Source organism: Cucurbita maxima, unplaced genomic scaffold (assembly GCF_002738345.1).
Source record: "Cucurbita maxima cultivar Rimu unplaced genomic scaffold, Cmax_1.0 Cma_Scf00024, whole genome shotgun sequence".
NCBI classification, from domain to species: Eukaryota; Viridiplantae; Streptophyta; class Magnoliopsida; order Cucurbitales; family Cucurbitaceae; genus Cucurbita; species Cucurbita maxima.
The window spans coordinates 3628781-3646333 of NW_019272040.1; the positions used below are offsets into that span (position 1 = coordinate 3628781).

At 35.0% G+C, this 17553-nt stretch overlaps 3 protein-coding genes across 6 annotated transcripts; 2 read left to right on the top strand and 1 right to left on the bottom strand.

Annotated features, from left to right (window-relative positions):
- Window positions 1–1875: 1875 nt before the first annotated feature.
- LOC111497694 (pyruvate dehydrogenase E1 component subunit beta-1, mitochondrial-like) lies at window positions 1876–7305 on the bottom strand. Its single transcript, XM_023148584.1, has 15 exons — window positions 7155–7305; window positions 6738–6816; window positions 6554–6628; window positions 5995–6075; window positions 5881–5907; window positions 5716–5778; window positions 5490–5576; window positions 4612–4737; window positions 4133–4266; window positions 3988–4060; window positions 3827–3892; window positions 3210–3248; window positions 2990–3114; window positions 2775–2889; window positions 1876–2326 (listed from the first exon to the last, which is right to left on the bottom strand). The coding sequence occupies exons 2-15, from the start codon at window positions 6786–6788 to the stop codon at window positions 2258–2260; spliced, it is 1131 nt and encodes a 376-aa protein (XP_023004352.1). The 5' UTR covers window positions 6789–6816; window positions 7155–7305; the 3' UTR covers window positions 1876–2257.
- Window positions 7306–8536: 1231 nt separating this feature from the next.
- LOC111497673 lies at window positions 8537–14713 on the top strand. The gene is made up of 2 exons (XM_023148547.1): window positions 8537–8781; window positions 14395–14713. Exons 1-2 carry the CDS (start codon window positions 8644–8646, stop codon window positions 14479–14481), a joined length of 225 nt encoding a protein of 74 aa, XP_023004315.1. The 5' UTR covers window positions 8537–8643; the 3' UTR covers window positions 14482–14713.
- Window positions 14714–14856: 143 nt separating this feature from the next.
- On the top strand, window positions 14857–17047 carry LOC111497672. Of its 4 annotated transcripts, XM_023148544.1 has the most exons (6): window positions 14857–14938; window positions 15024–15131; window positions 15339–15392; window positions 15480–15524; window positions 15666–15846; window positions 16896–17047. In XM_023148544.1, the coding sequence occupies exons 2-6, from the start codon at window positions 15128–15130 to the stop codon at window positions 16963–16965; spliced, it is 354 nt and encodes a 117-aa protein (XP_023004312.1). In that variant the 5' UTR covers window positions 14857–14938; window positions 15024–15127; the 3' UTR covers window positions 16966–17047. The 4 variants fall into 4 exon arrangements, with proteins under 4 accessions (XP_023004312.1, XP_023004311.1, XP_023004314.1 ...); XM_023148543.1 differs by having other exon boundaries at window positions 14857–15131; XM_023148546.1 differs by lacking the exon at window positions 16896–17047 and adding an exon at window positions 16210–16453 and having other exon boundaries at window positions 14857–15131.
- The last annotated feature ends 506 nt before the right edge of the window (window positions 17048–17553 follow it).

The following is a 17553-nucleotide window of genomic DNA, read 5'->3' on the forward strand; positions in this document are numbered from 1 at the left end:
TACGAGGACAGCACATAAAAAGAAATAAAATGCGTTGAACTAAAAGAGCAAGCATGAAAAAAGCAGTGAATGTTCCATATATTATTATTGAATTGAAATTTAAAGATAACACATTGAATTTAGAGGCGGAAGAAATTGGAAGCAGCCGTCCATAAATGTCACAGAAAAACAAATCAGAGTTATGCTTTAATTTGTGTTGGGAGTGTGAAGTAATAACAATATAACAATAAATATGTGGGGGGAAATGAGGATTCAATGGGAGCCGAACTTCCCTGACATTGCAATTCATTACAATTAATAATCGTGTTTACTTTTGAGTTGTTTTCCAAAAATGTAAAAATTGAACTTTAAACCAATTGAGGCCGCCTTTTCTTTTCCCCCTTCTCACGCTTACGTACAAGAGCTGTAATAAATGCAATTAGGAAGTGGGTGCTATTTTACTAATATTTTAGCACAGTTTAGGAATTCCATTTTTAAACAAATACCAACTTCTTTTACTTCAATTTTCGTTATTTGATTTTGAAGCTACCGCACATGAGATCTAATCCACATGCATTTAAGGCCTAGTTTAGAATTGTTTTTCCCTATTATTTAATCAGTTGTTTTTAATTCAATTTCCTTGCTACTTACATTCCTGTTTCCCAGCTCCGTACTTAGGAGAAATCACTTGTTTCTCTTTAAACAACAATATCAACTTTTCTTAGCTACATTGAATTTGTCGCTAAATGGCTTGTTTTATTTTTAATGCTCAAATGAGAAACCTTTCGAAAACAAAAACCTTCTATGTTCAAAACGAAAACAAATGATAAATAATAATAATGATATGGCGATATGTTTTTCCAAATGTTCAAGATAATAATTAAGGTCAACAGCCGATCAAACCTTCTATACCACGTTGTCGGCCTTCAAACAACATCGCTTCCTTCTTCTTTCTTTTCCTTACGATTTTTCAAGTCATCCATTTTTTAAGTTTTTCGCCTTACCCGAAAATTCATATGGGAAGAGAGACATTTTTTTTATATTCAAAACCAATCCCACTTTTATTTGGAAATTCATTTAGAAAATTCAATCATTTGTCAAGAAGACATAATGTCAACTATATAAATCTACTTCTCTTTAATCGACCATTTTCAATTAGAAGAAAAATGTTGTTCGAATGTTTTAATTAATATTGAAACTCCAGCTTCATTTGATCACCTGTACATTTCTGTAAGAGTGCATTAAGAACGCGGAGACAGGCAGTATGAACTATAAAAGAAGTAACAAGAAAGGATTCTACCAGAGAATTTTGACTTCTGACTTTCTTCCTCATTGGATAAAAAATAACTGTTGGAAGCTCTTAGTTTATACCAGAGTAGAAAGAGGAACGGCAAAACAGCAACTTCTGTTTAGAGTTTTTCAAATTCCTAATAAAAAAGCAAGAACCTAATCAAACGACCTTGAAATATCATTATTCGAAACTAAAATGAAACTAAATCATGTTTCCTCAAATGAACAAACCAGTCCATGTTTCCCCCACTTTCTAAAATAGCATTTGAACACCACAAAAGATTCATAAACAGACAGTTCATACCAACCCAACCAACATAGAAACCATGTGAAAATGATTAAAATGGTAAAATAAATTTATTAGAATATACGTATATATTCTATGCCAGCAGGTCCTTTGGTTTTGACATAAAGGAAAGCTAAGACCAAGGAAAGATTCAAACTTACAAGACAAACAAAAGGTTTGTTGGGCAAATCAGAAGAAGCATCTGACTATGAAAATAGAGTTGAAAAAAACGAAATTCCCGTCCTTGACAATATTCTCCCAAGTTATTTAACAACTTGCATCATCACATATCATCACAGAAACAATGTAACGTTGCCTTGTGCCACAACCATACTATGAATAGAGTAGATTACGATGACCGTGACATCCTGCATCTGTGCTAATCCAGATATGATTTTACAAGTGTCAAATATATTCACTAAAAGCCAAATCCTTCCACGGACCACCAATTTTCATCCTATAGCTGTGATGATTTTGGCAAGAAACGATGTTTCTTTTCACAAAAATATCTCGTACTTTGATTGGACTTGCCCGTTAAAAAAATGGTTGTAATTGTCTTGACTATAAAAGTCATCGAGAGGTTTATTGTACAAGGGAAAAGTGAAATTTCTCCTTGATTCAGGGAACAGGAACAGAAAAGGACAAAGAAGTCATTGAATCTTACCCTAAGATGGAAAAACTTTCCAGATTGGAAGGGCAAAATCAACCAGTTGCGGCCAAAGGTACGGCTCTGTAGCATGCTCTTTTTGCTGCTCGAACAATGTCCTCAATCTATACAATTATTACCATCAAGCAATGAAAACCAACGATCAGGAGTGGAGCATACAAGAATGGGGCAATTGCCTCCTTTAGTTCATAAATAGATTCAACAAATCATATAACATAGCTATAATTTTTAAATCTTGGCTCTAAGTTGCCCCCTAGTTTGTAGAACTAAAAAGATTATGTATATAAATCATTGAAAAAGGTAAAATTTCATGAGAACATGTTGAAAAGATATTGACCAGAGAAGGGTTTCGCTGTCGTTACTTTGATAAGGACTAAATGTTACAGTTTTTATGATCTCTGCCACCACATCAAATGAACTTTTGATGAATGCTACTAGATCAGCGACATATATCTCATCATATAATTTCTTTCTTCTTTATTTCTCAATTTGAAAGTACAGTAAACTTTTCAGGGTGGATATAAGGCTTTTAGAAAAGGTAGGGCAATGAACCTGAGGGACAGCCATCCTTTCGAGATTGGCTGCATAAGGCATAGGAATGTCAGCCCCTGAAATCCTCTCCACTGGCGCATCAAGATAGCCAAAACTGTCCTCCACAACAGATGCACTGCCGACATAAAAATAAATATTCACATTAAGTTAATAGGGAAACTTCAAAATAAATCAAGAAGATGAACGAACATGAGAAGAGGGGGGAAATGACAAACCAAATCTCAGCACCAACGCCATGCTGAGGGAACCCTTCTTCAACTGTTACTAATCTGTTGGTCTTCCTAACTGAAGCATTAATTGTGGCTCTGTCTAGCGGTCGAATAGAGCGCAGGTTTATAACCTATAACAACATAGGCTAATTACACTTTTGATTAACAAAACAAAATCAATCTACATATATCCAAAAGAAAAAGTCAATCATCAGGCAAAAATTACCTCAGCACTAATTCCTTCTTTGGAAAGTTCTTCAGCTGCCTGACAATCCAAGCATTATAATTAGTCATAGACAGACAGATGAGGGAATTTTCCAGCATCCAAGTATCCTTAAATGCCACTAAACATGTGAATCAAAATATAATGTGACACACCCACACCCAGTAAATTCTCTTTCAACTGCCCATTACTACAACCTAGAAGTTGCCAGTAAAACAATATAGCATCTTAGGGTACGATCTTCAGATCCATCTCAATTGGTGGAACGTCATTAATGCAAAGTTATCACTGTTTACATGAAATGCATAAGGAATCTTTTGGAACCCGAGTAGACTTTCCTTGAAATCTAACATAATGCATGAGAAAAATCCCAGAAGATCTGTGAGATAACTTCTATTTCCATTTCTTATAATCAAAATGTCACAACTAAAAGAATCGCTTCTCAACAGCAGGTTTAGGGATACATATTCAAGAAAGTTATACTTTAAATCCCATTTAGCCATGAAAGAACTAATCTTGCCCCTTACAGGTCAACCTAGTCCTTGACATAGCCAGTTAAGTTTACAAATTAAAAATAAACAACCAATCCCCCATGAACAAAATAACTTTAGGATACTGACCTTAAGTGCATAGCCCACCATCTTCGAAAAGGCAGTAATAGTCACATCCTTCCCTTCTCTCTCAATCTATCAAAAATGAATGATATAAAGTTAAACATCAAAGATGAATAGCAGAACAGAAAACATCTTCTGAAATATATCAAAAGCACCAACAGAATCACCTTAGCTTTTCCTATGGGAGCGGTGAAACTGGAATCGAGGACCTCAGCAGAAACAGGGAATGATTCACCATATCTGATACGATAGTGCACATAGTTAACGATTATTTTCTCAGAATATATATGAACATTTTCATTCACCACTTACAATAACTCATTTTCAAGAAACACCACAGGATCTGGATCCCTTATGGCAGCCTTTAAAAGCCCACGAGCATCTTCAGATGAATATGGGGCCAAAACTTTCAAGCCAGGACAGGAGCCATACCATGCTGCATAACACTGTACAGGAAAATTTGAAATACATTTCAAGAATTTCTCGCTTCCACCATTTGAAATTATGCCTAAAAATGTATTTTTCATCGATAAATTAAACTTTTATCAACAAATGAAAGAATACCAAAAAGCCAGCTCAGAAACAGACTAACAAAAAAATGAGCCTAAAACATGGCAGCCCAAAAGAGTCAAACAAGAAAGGGCTTTGGTCTAAAAGCATAAAGCCTAGTGAATAACCAAAGTCACACACATACATACATATACACTTATATACACACACACACATATGTATATGTATAAATACACAAGGTGCACACATGAAAGAGAAAAGGAGAAGAAAGAAAAATCAACCTGAGAGTGCTGGGCACCAACTCCAGCAGCTGCACCATTGGGCCCTCTGAAGACAATTGGCACAGAAATTTGGCCAGCTGACATATAATTTGTTTTTGCCGCAGAGTTAATGATATGATCAATGGCCTACAGCAATGAGAAGGAGGTGAGACAACCAATGATTGAAAAGGAGAGTTGGAGTAAAAAACAATAGAAGAATCAATACAAAAAACACTACATTAGACTTGCACATTTATACTAATAATGAGTTGATGATATTGTGACTATTGAGCCCTAAAAAAGCAAAAAGATAGTCAAAGAGCAAAGACAAACATTGTGAAGGGAGAAGTTAGAGAATTGAGCAACAGGAAGAATTAATACAGCCAAAATGCTCAAAGGATAGATACATTCAATTAGCAAGCAACTCTAACACAGAGAGAAAAAATTGAGATCAGAAGAAAAGTGGAACATGAAGCTATACAAGGAATCCATACAGTACAAATGCACTTTAATGAATGGTCTATTGAAATTATTATAACTATATTGGATTTACAGGTCAATATTACCACAGGGTTTTTTCACCTCAATCCTCAACACATTGGTGCCCGTGATTTTAGAAACTATTTAAAACACACAAAAAATTGTAATCAATCAAATTTACTTTGAAAACCGAAGACCAAATACAGTCAACAGTGAGCACCACTGCTCCCAGATCATTTAGAATCGAAATTTACTTTCAACAACTAATGAAGGAAAGTAGAGCATATCACAAGGCAACAACAAAACACTTTCATCAAAGTTTTCATTAAGCAGACAGCGTTCAATGTCGAGATTTAAATTTAGATAGTACAAGCAACACCCAATATGAACAGGAATTGCATGCAATTCATGGTTCTAACCTGCATGGAGAAATTAAAAGTCATAAACTCCACAACAGGCTTCAGACCATGGTAAGCAGCACCAACACCAATACCAGCAAACCCAGCCTGCATAAATTTTGATGACATTAAGGTCAGAAGTATATAAACATTTTCCTTTAATATAGTTCTCAACCGTAGCAGTACAAATTCAAACCAGCTCAACAACATTGAAGGAAAAAGAATAATTTCTGGGTGAAGTAACAACCTCTGTGATTGGGGTATCAAGAACCCTCTCTGGACCATACTTCTCCAAGAGCCCTTTGGTTATCTACTTGAGGAGAGAGGCCAAAATTTGTCAAAAAATACAATACAAACAATAAAACATTCAAATATCACATGAATTAGAGATTATCTCTTCAACAAATCTAACCTTATAGGCACCCTGATATTCTCCAACCTGCATTAGAATGTTTGAAATTAGCCAAAAGGATAGACATATCAATGTAATATACAGATAGAAACGTTCATAATTATTCTCCCTCACCTCTTCACCCATCAAAAATACTTTTGGATCAGCGGACATTTCTTCATCAAGTGCAGAGTTTAGAGCATCTCTCACTGTCATCTGTGCATATTTGGAATAAATTTTGGGGAAAAAATGGTAAGCCTTTTATTTTCATACAACAACGTTGAGCAGCAATAAGCATTCCTCAAGTATAATACTACTGTATAAGAAGAATTCAACAAATAAATAAATGGAAAGCAATTATATAATGCAAAAATATCTAAAATATATGGGTTACTATAAATAACCCACTCAATAGTGAGATAAGGGAAATATAGTCCTAAACATTATTTTCAAACGAGGAAAAAAATCCTACGATCACCAACTTTCTTTAAAATTAAAAGGAATCTTATCCATTATTGTTGACAAAAAACCAAATTACTCTACTCTAAAAAAATTTCAGCATACAAAATCGAAGAATGGCCCTAACAAACCTACCCTAAAGCAACAAGGACATGATGCATTGAAACTATGAAAACACTAGCTGAAACTGAATAAGAAAAGAAAAGGTATTGAAGGACACAAGACAGTGTATTACCTCTTTTGCTGCAGATGAATAGTATCTGGATGCCGATGCAGCAGGGCGAAGTCTCTGCAAAGACTGCCCGGAAATCTATAAAAAAAAAAAAAGACATACATACACGAAAAATACCTAAAATCATCGGAGAAAAAACGTACATCTGATGCAAAAACAAATTTCATTTTAAAGCATGGAACCGAACCAAAATAGATGAGGCTGCAGCGCCAGCTTTTTGCCGAACGATTCCCCACATCTCTTTTTTTCGCGCGCGAAAGATTGCTCTACAAAACAAAAACTTACATATTTCAAACGATCCAAATCCCAGTTCCACTTCAAACACACAATATCCAACAAACATCAATTACACGCAATTTCCAACCAGTTTCACTTTCAACTTCGGCAAGAGAGTAAAAAAACGACATCGACATCTAAATCACCATCCACAACAATATCAGTTACATGGTGATGCATTCGCAAAAATAACTTATGAAGCCGGATTGGAAAACCTTGATTGCAAAATCAATTGGAAAAAATCACATAGCTTAAGTGGAAAAAAGTGGCAGCTAGAAGATAAAACGATTCATGGATTAACGAAGATGGAAAAGCATAAGAAGCAAACCTGACTGTCGTTTATGGAGTTTAGATCACTGCAAATTGGATCCGATCAGACGGGGGATTTGGGGAAATGGAGGGGTTTGAAGACTGCAAGCCACCACCTTACCAAACTCTCCTAAAATTAATTATATTTCTTTTCCCTTTCTTCAATTTCTACTTTTGGATTTTCTTTTTCTAATTTTTGTTAATTACTCTTTGATTTCTAATAATTAAAATTCCGCAAACGACTGCTACTGTTACAGTCGGGGTGCGTAAAATCTAGTGAAGCAGAAACCATATTAAGATGGTGTATCTGCATAAAGATTTCTCAAAATAAACAGATCTGACGTTTAATATCTCATCTGTCGTTCACCGGCGAGAATCTAACGGTTTGATAGGCGATAGTTTTGTTCCATTCAAGTAGAACCCGATAGGCGACGGAGATTATTCCATCACTGACGTCGATGTGAGTCGAGCTTTGTTTAATGGCATAATTATTTTGTCTTAATTAAAGAAACCATTTAGTTAGGTTAAAATATATATTTAGAATGGATTGATTTTTTATTAATTATAGAGATATTAGTGAATTTATAATAGTTAGGTTGACTTTATATAGACAGAATATTTACCAATTTTTTATTTAAGAAAAAGGCTCTAATACTTTTTTTTTTTTCTTTTTTATAGGTTGATTGTGATTCTCCCTTCCACGTTTGTTATATTAAAATTTTTCAAACAAAAAAACAAAAATCAAAAGTTAGAACATTTGTATTCTCTAAATACATGCCTTTTGATTTTGATGATCAATATATTTGATTTTAATTAAACAATAAAGTTCTTTAAAGAATATAAGATATATTAAAAAATGTTCTGTCTAGAAGCTTGAATTTGAATCCCTTCTGTGTTGTGTTAAATCAAAATGATATTAAGAATAATAATAATAACAATGGGATTTAACCTGTAGTATAGTAGATCGCGGAAAAAGATGAAAAGCCACGCGTATTTCACGTTACTGATCGGGCATAATGTTTAAATTAATTGGATACACGTAGAAGTATATATTGGAGCTTAAGGTAGAATTTCACCAATATGCTTGAAAAACGTGTCCTTCAGACCAGAACGACCTTACGCACTGCGGAGGGCCAAATTTAAAGTCTCTATCCCAAGCTTACTATTATTATTATTATTATTATTATATATTAAAGGACCACATTGCATGTGCATGTCCTACTGCCAACCCGAAAATTAAAAGGAAAAAAAAACATTTTTTTGATCCTAATGCTAATTTCCTGCCCTAGTAACCAAGGAAAAAGTAGGATTATTAGCCTCCTAGACCTCTTCAATACTCCAATTCTTTTAATCAAACCTATAACTAGAACTTAAAGGGTATTTTGGTTTTTAATATATAGATGTGGATTTGTTATACAAGGGGCGAGTGAAATAGTAGTGGATGCCGAAGCTTTGTGGGGCATTTGGTTAGTAGTAGCAACACGTAAAACTCGGCCGCGGTAAGGGAGATGGCGGGTGCATTTTGGGGGACTCGGGTGCTGGAGATTGTGAAGAAGCACGATTCTGGAGGTTTAGTCTGGAAGAGAATTAAACTCACTACAACCCGTAAAGCCAACGCCAAGAAAAGGCTTCTTCGAGTTTGGCAGGTTCTCTCTCAATTCCAATCTCACTTCCTTTTTATGCCCGCCATCAGGTTCTGCAAATGATAATTTCATGGTTCTTTGTATACTCTATTGTCTTATATTTTTCATTCCACGCAACGGTACTTCTTATTTAATTCTGGAGGTTCGTCTGGAAATAAATATCAAATATTCGACTATCTGGCAATGCCTTGCTATGAGTTGGTTTTAGGAGTAGAACTTTTGGGGGCTTAGATATAATTGCACGAAGAGTAGGGTAAATAATACAGATAATATCGGAGCAGAAGAAGTAAATTTAGGATTCTTACAATTGCTAACGATGAGACCAGGGATGTGCATTACGTCAGGATATCTATTTGACATCATTTCCATTGCTTATGGTGCATTAAACAGGTATCTCTGTTATTTTTCTGCTCAAATATTTCGCTTATAGTTGCCAAAGTGAGCATAACTTAGCATAATTATATATATCCTGGATCATGAGGTTTGAGGTTTGAGGTTTGAATCCCCTAATTGTAGTTGAACTCAAAAAAAAATATCTCATAGGTGGTTGGATTGCTTTTAAGCTTTAGGATTCATCATGCACTGTGCAGAGAATTCTGCAGCATCACAAATTAATTGAAATGATATATATATATATATATATTTTAATTTTGTCGCTATATACAGAAATGATGTAGGAGTTAGATAATTCCATCTGCTTAATATAGTTGCCCTTTTAGTTTTGGTTGAAGCCTGGAGGTATACCCATTGTTTATAGTCAAAGATCGCAAACATGACATACCAATTTGGTTGTATGGCTTTCTTGGATTGCTTTGACTTCTCGAGGAAGGCTTACATGGGAATTGGACAAAAAGTAGGTTGAAATCACAAATATGACTGAAATGGGAATTGGTTGTGGAAGAGTTTCTCTCATCGTTCAATTTTATTTATTTATTTATTTATTTTTGTTTATTTTAGTTGTTTAGGGAAGAAAGGGGTTTTTCATTTTCCTTTGTTGGTTGCAAAGGTATCTTTCGAGTTTTTAAATTGAATAAGACCCTTGAGAATCTCATTAAAGTAAGGAGGATGCAAAAGAGGGAGATATCGTACACGCACCCCCCCCCCCCCCCCCCAAGAAGCTATCCTAATTGACAGGAATCATTATAACATCATAATTTCAAAAAAGAAACTGACAAAAGTACGTCAAACTAAAGCCAAAAATCTCAGTCTCTGTCAAGGTCAGTGATACTCTATCCTCCAAAATTATTTGTTTGTTTTTCTTTTTTACACGAGAGCTCTTACTGCATTTTTCAATGGGATCTTGCTTTTCCTTCCGAAGAATTTCCACAGATTTGTAAGAAGACATCCTTATTTAATACGAGAAAACACCGAGAAACCCTGAAACACCTGTGCAGAATCTCCCAGCTATTAGCAATAGGAGAATGGTGAATGGGAGATGGTTCTAATATTCTTAGGAGGTTTTACAAAGAATATGCCAACATGGAGTCAATAAACTTTTGGGGTTCCTTTTTCTGCAGTCAGTTTTAGGCTTTTAACCCTTCCAAGTTCCAATTAGAGACACAATTGTACTTTAGAAACTCTGTCTTTCCAAATAGATTAAGAACCTTCTCGTCAAGATCAACAATAGTATCCATAAGAAAGAGGATCAAACATAGACTTACATACAGGATCTTCCATCTTCTAGCATTAGGTTGTTGGGTTGTAAAAAATATCAAGGAAGTCATGTTGAAAAACTACCCACTCTGGTGTCTAAATGTGAGAGGGACTCTTCTAAACTACAATGTCAGGCTTCATGAGTATCTAATCGCATGTATCTACTGAAAACTTTTGAGTTTTCTGATCAAAATAGCTCGGGAAACAAACTTTAGGTGGATGGTTCCCCATCCATGTACACTTTGAAAAAGGAATTTTGTTTCCTTTAGGAAGAGAATTGATTCTCCACAACCTTTTAGCTTCTGGATGGAGTTGCCTAGTTAATGAGTTTTGTATTTATAATTTGTTTTGATTCATGCCATGGAGATCCATTTTGTGATCTCTTGGCTAGAGTGAGTTGGGTAATGTCTTAGCTTCCCTTGAAGTCTTCCATTTATGCACATGTTTGTGTTTAGGTAACATATCTTGTCCACAAAAAAAGGAAAAAAAAAAAAAAAAGAAGAAGAAAAATAATGTTTTGAACTTTTAATATTAAGCATGACTACCTTACCAGTTACATGTTCACATTGATTATTGCATTCATTCGAATGTAGAATAGTTCAAGTTGATAAGCATGGAGGAAATCTTCATGGGCCAACTCAAGATTAGATAGACTCATTGAAAGCAAGTTTAATCAGCAATGCAATATGTGAAATGGCTTTTCTGCCGAAGGGACCGGGGGAAGAACCATTTGACATAAGTCCTTCGAACCTGACATCTGCAGCTGCCTTTAGTGACAACAAGCCATGGACTTTAGATACTGTAACAGCCAAAGGTTTGCATTCACGAAAGGGCCAATGGCTCAGACACTCATGAATATGAAAAAGAAAATAGAAAAAAAGAAAAAAAAAAAAAAAGAGCAGAGAAAGGGACCACTTGACTGGAGGGTGATGGGAGATTGATCTTGGAGAGGATGAGCCATCGAAGTTTATAGATATATGTATAAATTTTTATGAAAAAAAATTGGATTTCTCCTTTAAAGGACTGGCCAGTCCGGGGCGTGATTAGCAAACTCAAAAAAATAAGTCTTTGCTGAAATGATGGAATTAGGAAATTCTTGGCAACATCTTCTCAATAATGCCAACAATCTTGTTGATCTTAAAGCCCATGATGAGTTGTAAGGATTTTCTCCTGTTGACACATCCTAAAAAGCCTTCTTAATTACCCTCTAATTCAAACTCCAAAACATAATGTTGAAGGAAGTTTATTTTTTGAGAGTGTGAAAATGGTTGGGATATGTAGCTTGATGCCTATTTATACTAAAGATATATTTAGTAAATTGAAACCTTATATAGGCCGTGCTCCCATACTTTTCTTCATTATTTGTATTCTCTGTTGTTGTACACACTGAAATCATCAATAAAACTTTTAGCCAATATTCCTCCTTGAATTTTCTCTCTCCTATTCTTTGTGTTCATCTTGATCGAGTGTGCGTTGTTGAGCGATCCTAACAAAAATCTCTCGAATTGGAGGAAGGAGATGAAAATTTCCAACTAATATAGAATAGTTGACAGCAAAAGGAAGAAAATCTTTTCTCTGAAATCCTAAGTCTGGATGGTGCATCCTTATCAACAACCTTCAAATTGAAAAAGAAATTCTTTTTTTGTTCAAAGACGATTTAGAAAAAGGGGATTAGTTTTCTAGCTTCAAACTCGAAATGGATCCAATTCCCAGGGCTCAAAGCTCACCTTTCAAATCTGACTTCAAAGGAGGATTTTTTTTGTTTGCTATTTATGGCTTGGTTTCCAGGGTCTCAATGGATTTATTTGTTGAATTCTTCAGCACAAAAAAAATGTCTTAGAAGCATCCTTGTAAACATTATGAAGGTGTTCCAAATATATATTATTTCCCAGGATGGTATCATTCACAAGTTTTTGAAGGAAGCCATCTTTGACATCCTCATGGAGATCATATGGAAGAATAGTAAAAGACTTTTGCCCTGTCAGCCTGCCTATCCCTTGCTTCTCTAAGATTATAGTTGATCAGCTTAAGGAGCTCTGTGTACTTCACGATCAATTATTTTTTTTTATTATTATAATGCAAAGTTTTGACTCTTGCTTAGTATTAAACGAGCTCATAAATGAATGTCCAAAGTAAGAAACATTGGCTTTTCCAATTAAAATTTTTTAGGCTAAAGGGTTTGGGAAGTACTTCCTTTTAAAGGACAAAGGTTTGTAGAAGAAATTAAGGAAGGTGATCTATACTTGCATTTCTAGTGTAAACTCTTGATTATCATCAATGGAAATCCTAGAGCCATAGCAAATCAGCTCATAGATGAATATGTTTAAAGAAAGAAACGGAAGCATTTTCAATTAACATTTCTTGAAGGCTAAAGGTTTTGGAAAGAACTTCCTTTTAAGGGCTAAAGGTTTTCAGAAGAAATTACGGAAGTTGATCTCCTTTATAGATTAAACTCTTCCATCTTCATCGATGACAAACCTAGAGATATAGTCTTTACTCTTAGAAGTATGAAGCATGGTAAGCCTCTGCTCCCTTCCTCTTTTGTTATTGTAGCTGATTCCCTTTAGTAGGCGCTTTTCAAGAGGCCTCCAAAGTGGCTACATTGTGCGTTTCAATGTGGAAAAGAATGTTGTCCAAGTTCCTTATCTTCGGTTTGCTAATTGCTAATGTATCCTTCTTTTCTCCTCTCTTTCCATGGAATAAGTGCTTAATATTTTGAATATCAAGATTTGTAAGGAATCTTCAGATCTCGATACTATCCAGTCCACAACAAAGCTCCTTATTTTAGATTCCTAAAATCATAGCTGGAGAATTTGGATTTCCACCTACTTTTGCTTACCTCTATACAGAAATCCCAAGACTTTTTTTTTTTTTTGTGTGTGTGTGTGTGTGTGTAGGAAATCAATCATCCATTGAAAAAAAATATCAAAGAATACAAGAGCATAAAAAAAAAAAACAATCCCAAAAGATGAAGAACAAGAGCCAAAACTAGAAATGTCTCCAATCCAAAAGGACTAGACCAAGACCATAATTACAAAAAGATCGAGTGACTGACACCCACTAGAAAATATTAAACCTAACAAGCTCCCAAACCTCCTCATTCGACTTCTTTCTGTGTGGAAATTCTATTGTGTCTCTTAAGCTAGCTACCCCTATAAAACAACAAAGAAACTAGCTTTCCACAATACCGTGCCTCTCTCTAAAGGGTGGATACGCCTGCACCTCTTCTAGCAATGGCTGTCTATCTCTGTTACACACCGCACCCCACTAAAACCAAAAAACTCGTCCATCGACTCCAAAGGAAGTTAGCAAACTGGAACTCCCTCAGTAAATGAGCTACATCCTCCACATGCCTCTTTCTTTCAATTTTGATAGATAAAAAAAAAACTCCCCTTCCAAAGGTTGGCAGTCCCATCCTCATCTTAGGTGTCCTTGTAAACCTTCCAACTTGCTACATCGACACAATTTTAATGAATTCCTTTTGGGAGGAAACATTGAACGAAGGAGGCTCTCAATTTTTTTTTTTTTTTTATTGGGAACAATTATGATCTTGGTTTTGTTCTTTTGGATTGGAGTCATTTTTTGTAATTGGATGTTGGACGCCATTTTTTTCAGGATTGATTTTTTGTATGCCTATGTAAAGATTGGTTTCCAGAAATTTTATTTTTAGTTGACTTGTATGTAAAATGATGCTTCGAAATATATCCATCTGAAGATGGTTCATTCTAGAGCCAATGTATTTTCTCCTCTAAATTTTCCATATTTTTATACTTTGTATTTGTACTTTGGAAACATAGACGCTCTGCCTTTTGGTTGTTACCATGGAATTCTATTTTGAATTTCTGTTCTGTTCTCGTTCTTGTTTATATATTGTTTTTTTATAAAATGAAAAATTACCCATTCTTAAAACATCTTTTAAATTGGTGATATGTGTTCTTAATTCGTAGTATTCCTTCTTTCCAGAATGAGGCTGTTCTGAAGGCATGCTCGGAGCCACCTCCGCCTAAATCTTCAAGAGATGGAATTAATCAAGTTGAAAAAAAGGAGTAAGAACTCCATAGGATCCAAAAGAGTTTGACAACTTCGGCATTGCCGTGTCAGTTTTCTTTTTTTCCTATTTTTGCCTTTTAGAAAGGAAGAGTAAACATTAAGTAGGTTTGAGCGATGTCAAAAGTTTTCATCCTCGTATGTAAGCGATAACAATACACTATTGTGCAATTCCTGACTTTGAGTTTCACAGCACTTTTATTCAGGATTTAGTTCTTCACGGTCCTTGCTCCCTCATGAATGACTTTTTTCTTTCAGTAAAGATATTTGATATTTAGCTTTCTGAGCAATTTCACTATTGAAGTTTAGGGCTGAAAATGTCTGAACTGCAGGAGGCAAGCCTTCAAGAAAAATTTCACCCTTTCTATTGTGCAGTGCAGTGCATTTCTAAGTGGTTGCAACCCCTAAAAACACGAGATAGATTGTCTGATCGAGTAGAATAAGCCTTCTTGTATTGGATGTGAGTGACATGAACTTTACATACAGTTCTAATTTGTTTAGTAGCAATTTCTGCTGATATCTCTAAAACTCAAAAAGTTTTTTAGGTTATTCTTGGGGATTTTTTTCCCTTGATGGTTAGTCTGTTTGATTTCAGACCTCAACTTATGAGACCTTCACTTGTTGCTAAAGTAAATTCAGTTCAGAAAGTATGGGTATGAACTTGTTTGTACAGTTTGATACTTAAAGCTTAACTTATATCATACGTTAGGTAGTACTCCTCTCCTAATGGTAGAAGATAAGAGTAGTATATGTGGGTGGGGTTGCTCTCCATCATGGAGATACCTCTCTTCATATCCACTTGTGTATCAGACCGAACCATCTAAACTCTCAAATTTTCTTGAATAACATTTTTTATGCAGCAGCTGTTTTCAGTTTCGTCGTAACTGCTGGGCATGAGCTGTGGCCAACTACAGGTACTTTGCTGCTCAGTTTTTCATTTAATTTTTAGTATGCATTTCTTCAAAGTTTTTCCATTAAAGATTTGGAAATGCGTGTCTCAGAATGTCCGGCATTTACTAACCAACCATTGAACTGGAGAAGTATGTGTAGGTTGAACAAAACAAGGACATGAAAAAAGGAATCATATCCTGATTGTTCTTGTTCCTCACTTGCCTACTGGACCCCACCAACCAGAAATTACCTGGGGTGGATTTATTTTACATTAAGATGATTTTTTTTTTCTTCAGTTCTTTTGCAGAGATTCAGGGAGAAAAAAAAAATGGAGATAGATAAATGTTTTTGTTGCAGGGACGCAAAGCAACCTCTCTTATTTAATGTTTGTCCAAAACAAACAGCTTATAAGAGTGGTTGGGTGAAGAAGTGGTCAGCATACATAATTTTAATTGATGAAAATTCCTTCTCTGATGGGTATTTCTTTTTGTTCTAAATTTCTATATTTCCCTTTGCTTCATGGAGACTTCCCCTTACTATTGCCTTTTGATATGTTTCTAGGATTGGTAGGATTTTTCTTTAAATGTTATTGACCTTATTAGGTTAGCCTACATAAACAAAAAATGATGGAACAAAAAAAAAAAAAAAAAAAAAAAAAAAAAAAAAAAAAANAGTCTTAGCTGTGAGCTTTGTGGTCTTGACGAGCTGGCCACGTGATTGGCAAATGAGAAATCCCAAGTCAGCAATCCACAGTCTAATCCAATTCCCTCACCTCCTTTCCTCCTTCCCTTTTTTTTTTTTTTTCTCTCTGTCTTGACAATTAAATTTGTTCATAAAAAGGTGAAACGTGAAGAACTACAACTGCCTTTGTTGATTCTAACCTTCCATCACAAGAAATTCCAAGGCCACCTTTTTATTAATTTTCAAATACTGCTTTATATTGACTATGTTAAACAAAACCCCTTTCTTATGTAGAATGATTTCTATGCATCATGCCGCTTCCCCCTTTAACTCAGATTTATTGGATCTGTTAGCGTTTAATTAATTTAAATGAAATCAAACCAATTATTTTGGATTTGATCGATTTTCTACTATCTCTTGATGCAAAAAATTTCATAACATAAAATTATTTGAGGTTGAGGTAGCTAATGGGATGAGTGAACTTGTAGCTTGAGATTAAGAAATTTATGTGTTTCATAAATTTACCACCTATTTTTTTCTTCTTATTCTAATTTTTTTGCTTCGGTCAAAATTTTCCTTCTCTTCCACCACCTAATCGTGGATCTTTATTACCAATTTGTTTTGTTTTTTGACAAGCCGAAGTTATCCAACTGTGAAGGAAACCTTTATAATTATGCCGTCCTTTGCCTTCTTGGCGTCCATTTGGCGGCCATGCATTGGTGTGTGGCCCACTCTCTTAACCTCCGCGCCTTATGATATCACAATCTTTGCGTACAAGGAGTGCCCACCCCTTATTATACTCTCACATTAATTTCAACTATTATTTTTATATTAATAATACGCAGGGCGACGGTGGGTGAGGCAACCGCAGGCCGGCGTGGCCTTGCATGCGTGACACGTGTGAAGGAAGATTAACCTGTGATTAATAAATCATTAGATTAGAGGCGCCAATTAATTGACACCACTTATAATTTGTTTATGCTGTATTTAAATCCCATCCATGTACGTAGTAGTTGGAAGTAAATGGAGTTTTGTTTTCAATAAACTTTGTATTCTGTGTAGTCTTGGATTCAAGGGATGAGTGATTTTTTTTGTAGTCTTTCACAAATTCGTCGTTAAATTGTGTTTCCTCAAACAGGGTTTTCTCTTTGTGGGGTGGTTCTTCACAACTGGGAAGCCCACGGGGGACAATGCTCTGACATTTGGAACAATGAAAGTTGACTTTTTTTTTTTTTTTTTTCTCCTTTTTCCAAGAATGAAGAATTATTTGATTATTTCGACACAAGAACAAGAAAAGCCCTCAAAATTAGAGATTAAAGGATTCGAATTCATTACAAAATGCTTTGAAATGGAATTTGAAGATTTATAAAATCAGCATATATACTCAGCTTAGAATTGTTGGAGACTCTTTCTGGTTTCAACCAAATAAATAAAAAAAACCCAAAGTTGAGGAATTTGGTTCTGTTGTAATTATTTATTTTAATCGTCAGAGTCAATTCTTTT

What these genes read in the sequence shown, in the direction of transcription:
- LOC111497694 (XM_023148584.1), bottom strand. Translation starts at nt 6,788, where the DNA reads ATGTGGGGAATCGTTCGGCAAAAAGCTGGCGCTGCAGCCTCATCTATT. An exon ending in CTGCAGCCTCATCTATTTTG is followed by an intron (nt 6,629 to 6,737) that starts GTTCGGTTCCAT and finishes TTTTTTTTATAG; the next exon opens with ATTTCCGGGCAGTCTTTGCA. An exon ending in TGGTGGGCTATGCACTTAAG is followed by an intron (nt 3,249 to 3,826) that starts GTCAGTATCCTA and finishes TTGGATTGTCAG; the next exon opens with GCAGCTGAAGAACTTTCCAA.
- LOC111497673 (XM_023148547.1), top strand. Translation starts at nt 8,644, where the DNA reads ATGGCGGGTGCATTTTGGGGGACTCGGGTGCTGGAGATTGTGAAGAAG. An exon ending in GGCTTCTTCGAGTTTGGCAG is followed by an intron (nt 8,782 to 14,394) that starts GTTCTCTCTCAA and finishes CCTTCTTTCCAG; the next exon opens with AATGAGGCTGTTCTGAAGGC.
- LOC111497672 (XM_023148543.1), top strand. An exon ending in TGAGCTGTGGCCAACTACAG is followed by an intron (nt 15,393 to 15,479) that starts GTACTTTGCTGC and finishes TGCGTGTCTCAG; the next exon opens with AATGTCCGGCATTTACTAAC. An exon ending in GAAAATTCCTTCTCTGATGG is followed by an intron (nt 15,847 to 16,895) that starts GTATTTCTTTTT and finishes AATAATACGCAG; the next exon opens with GGCGACGGTGGGTGAGGCAA.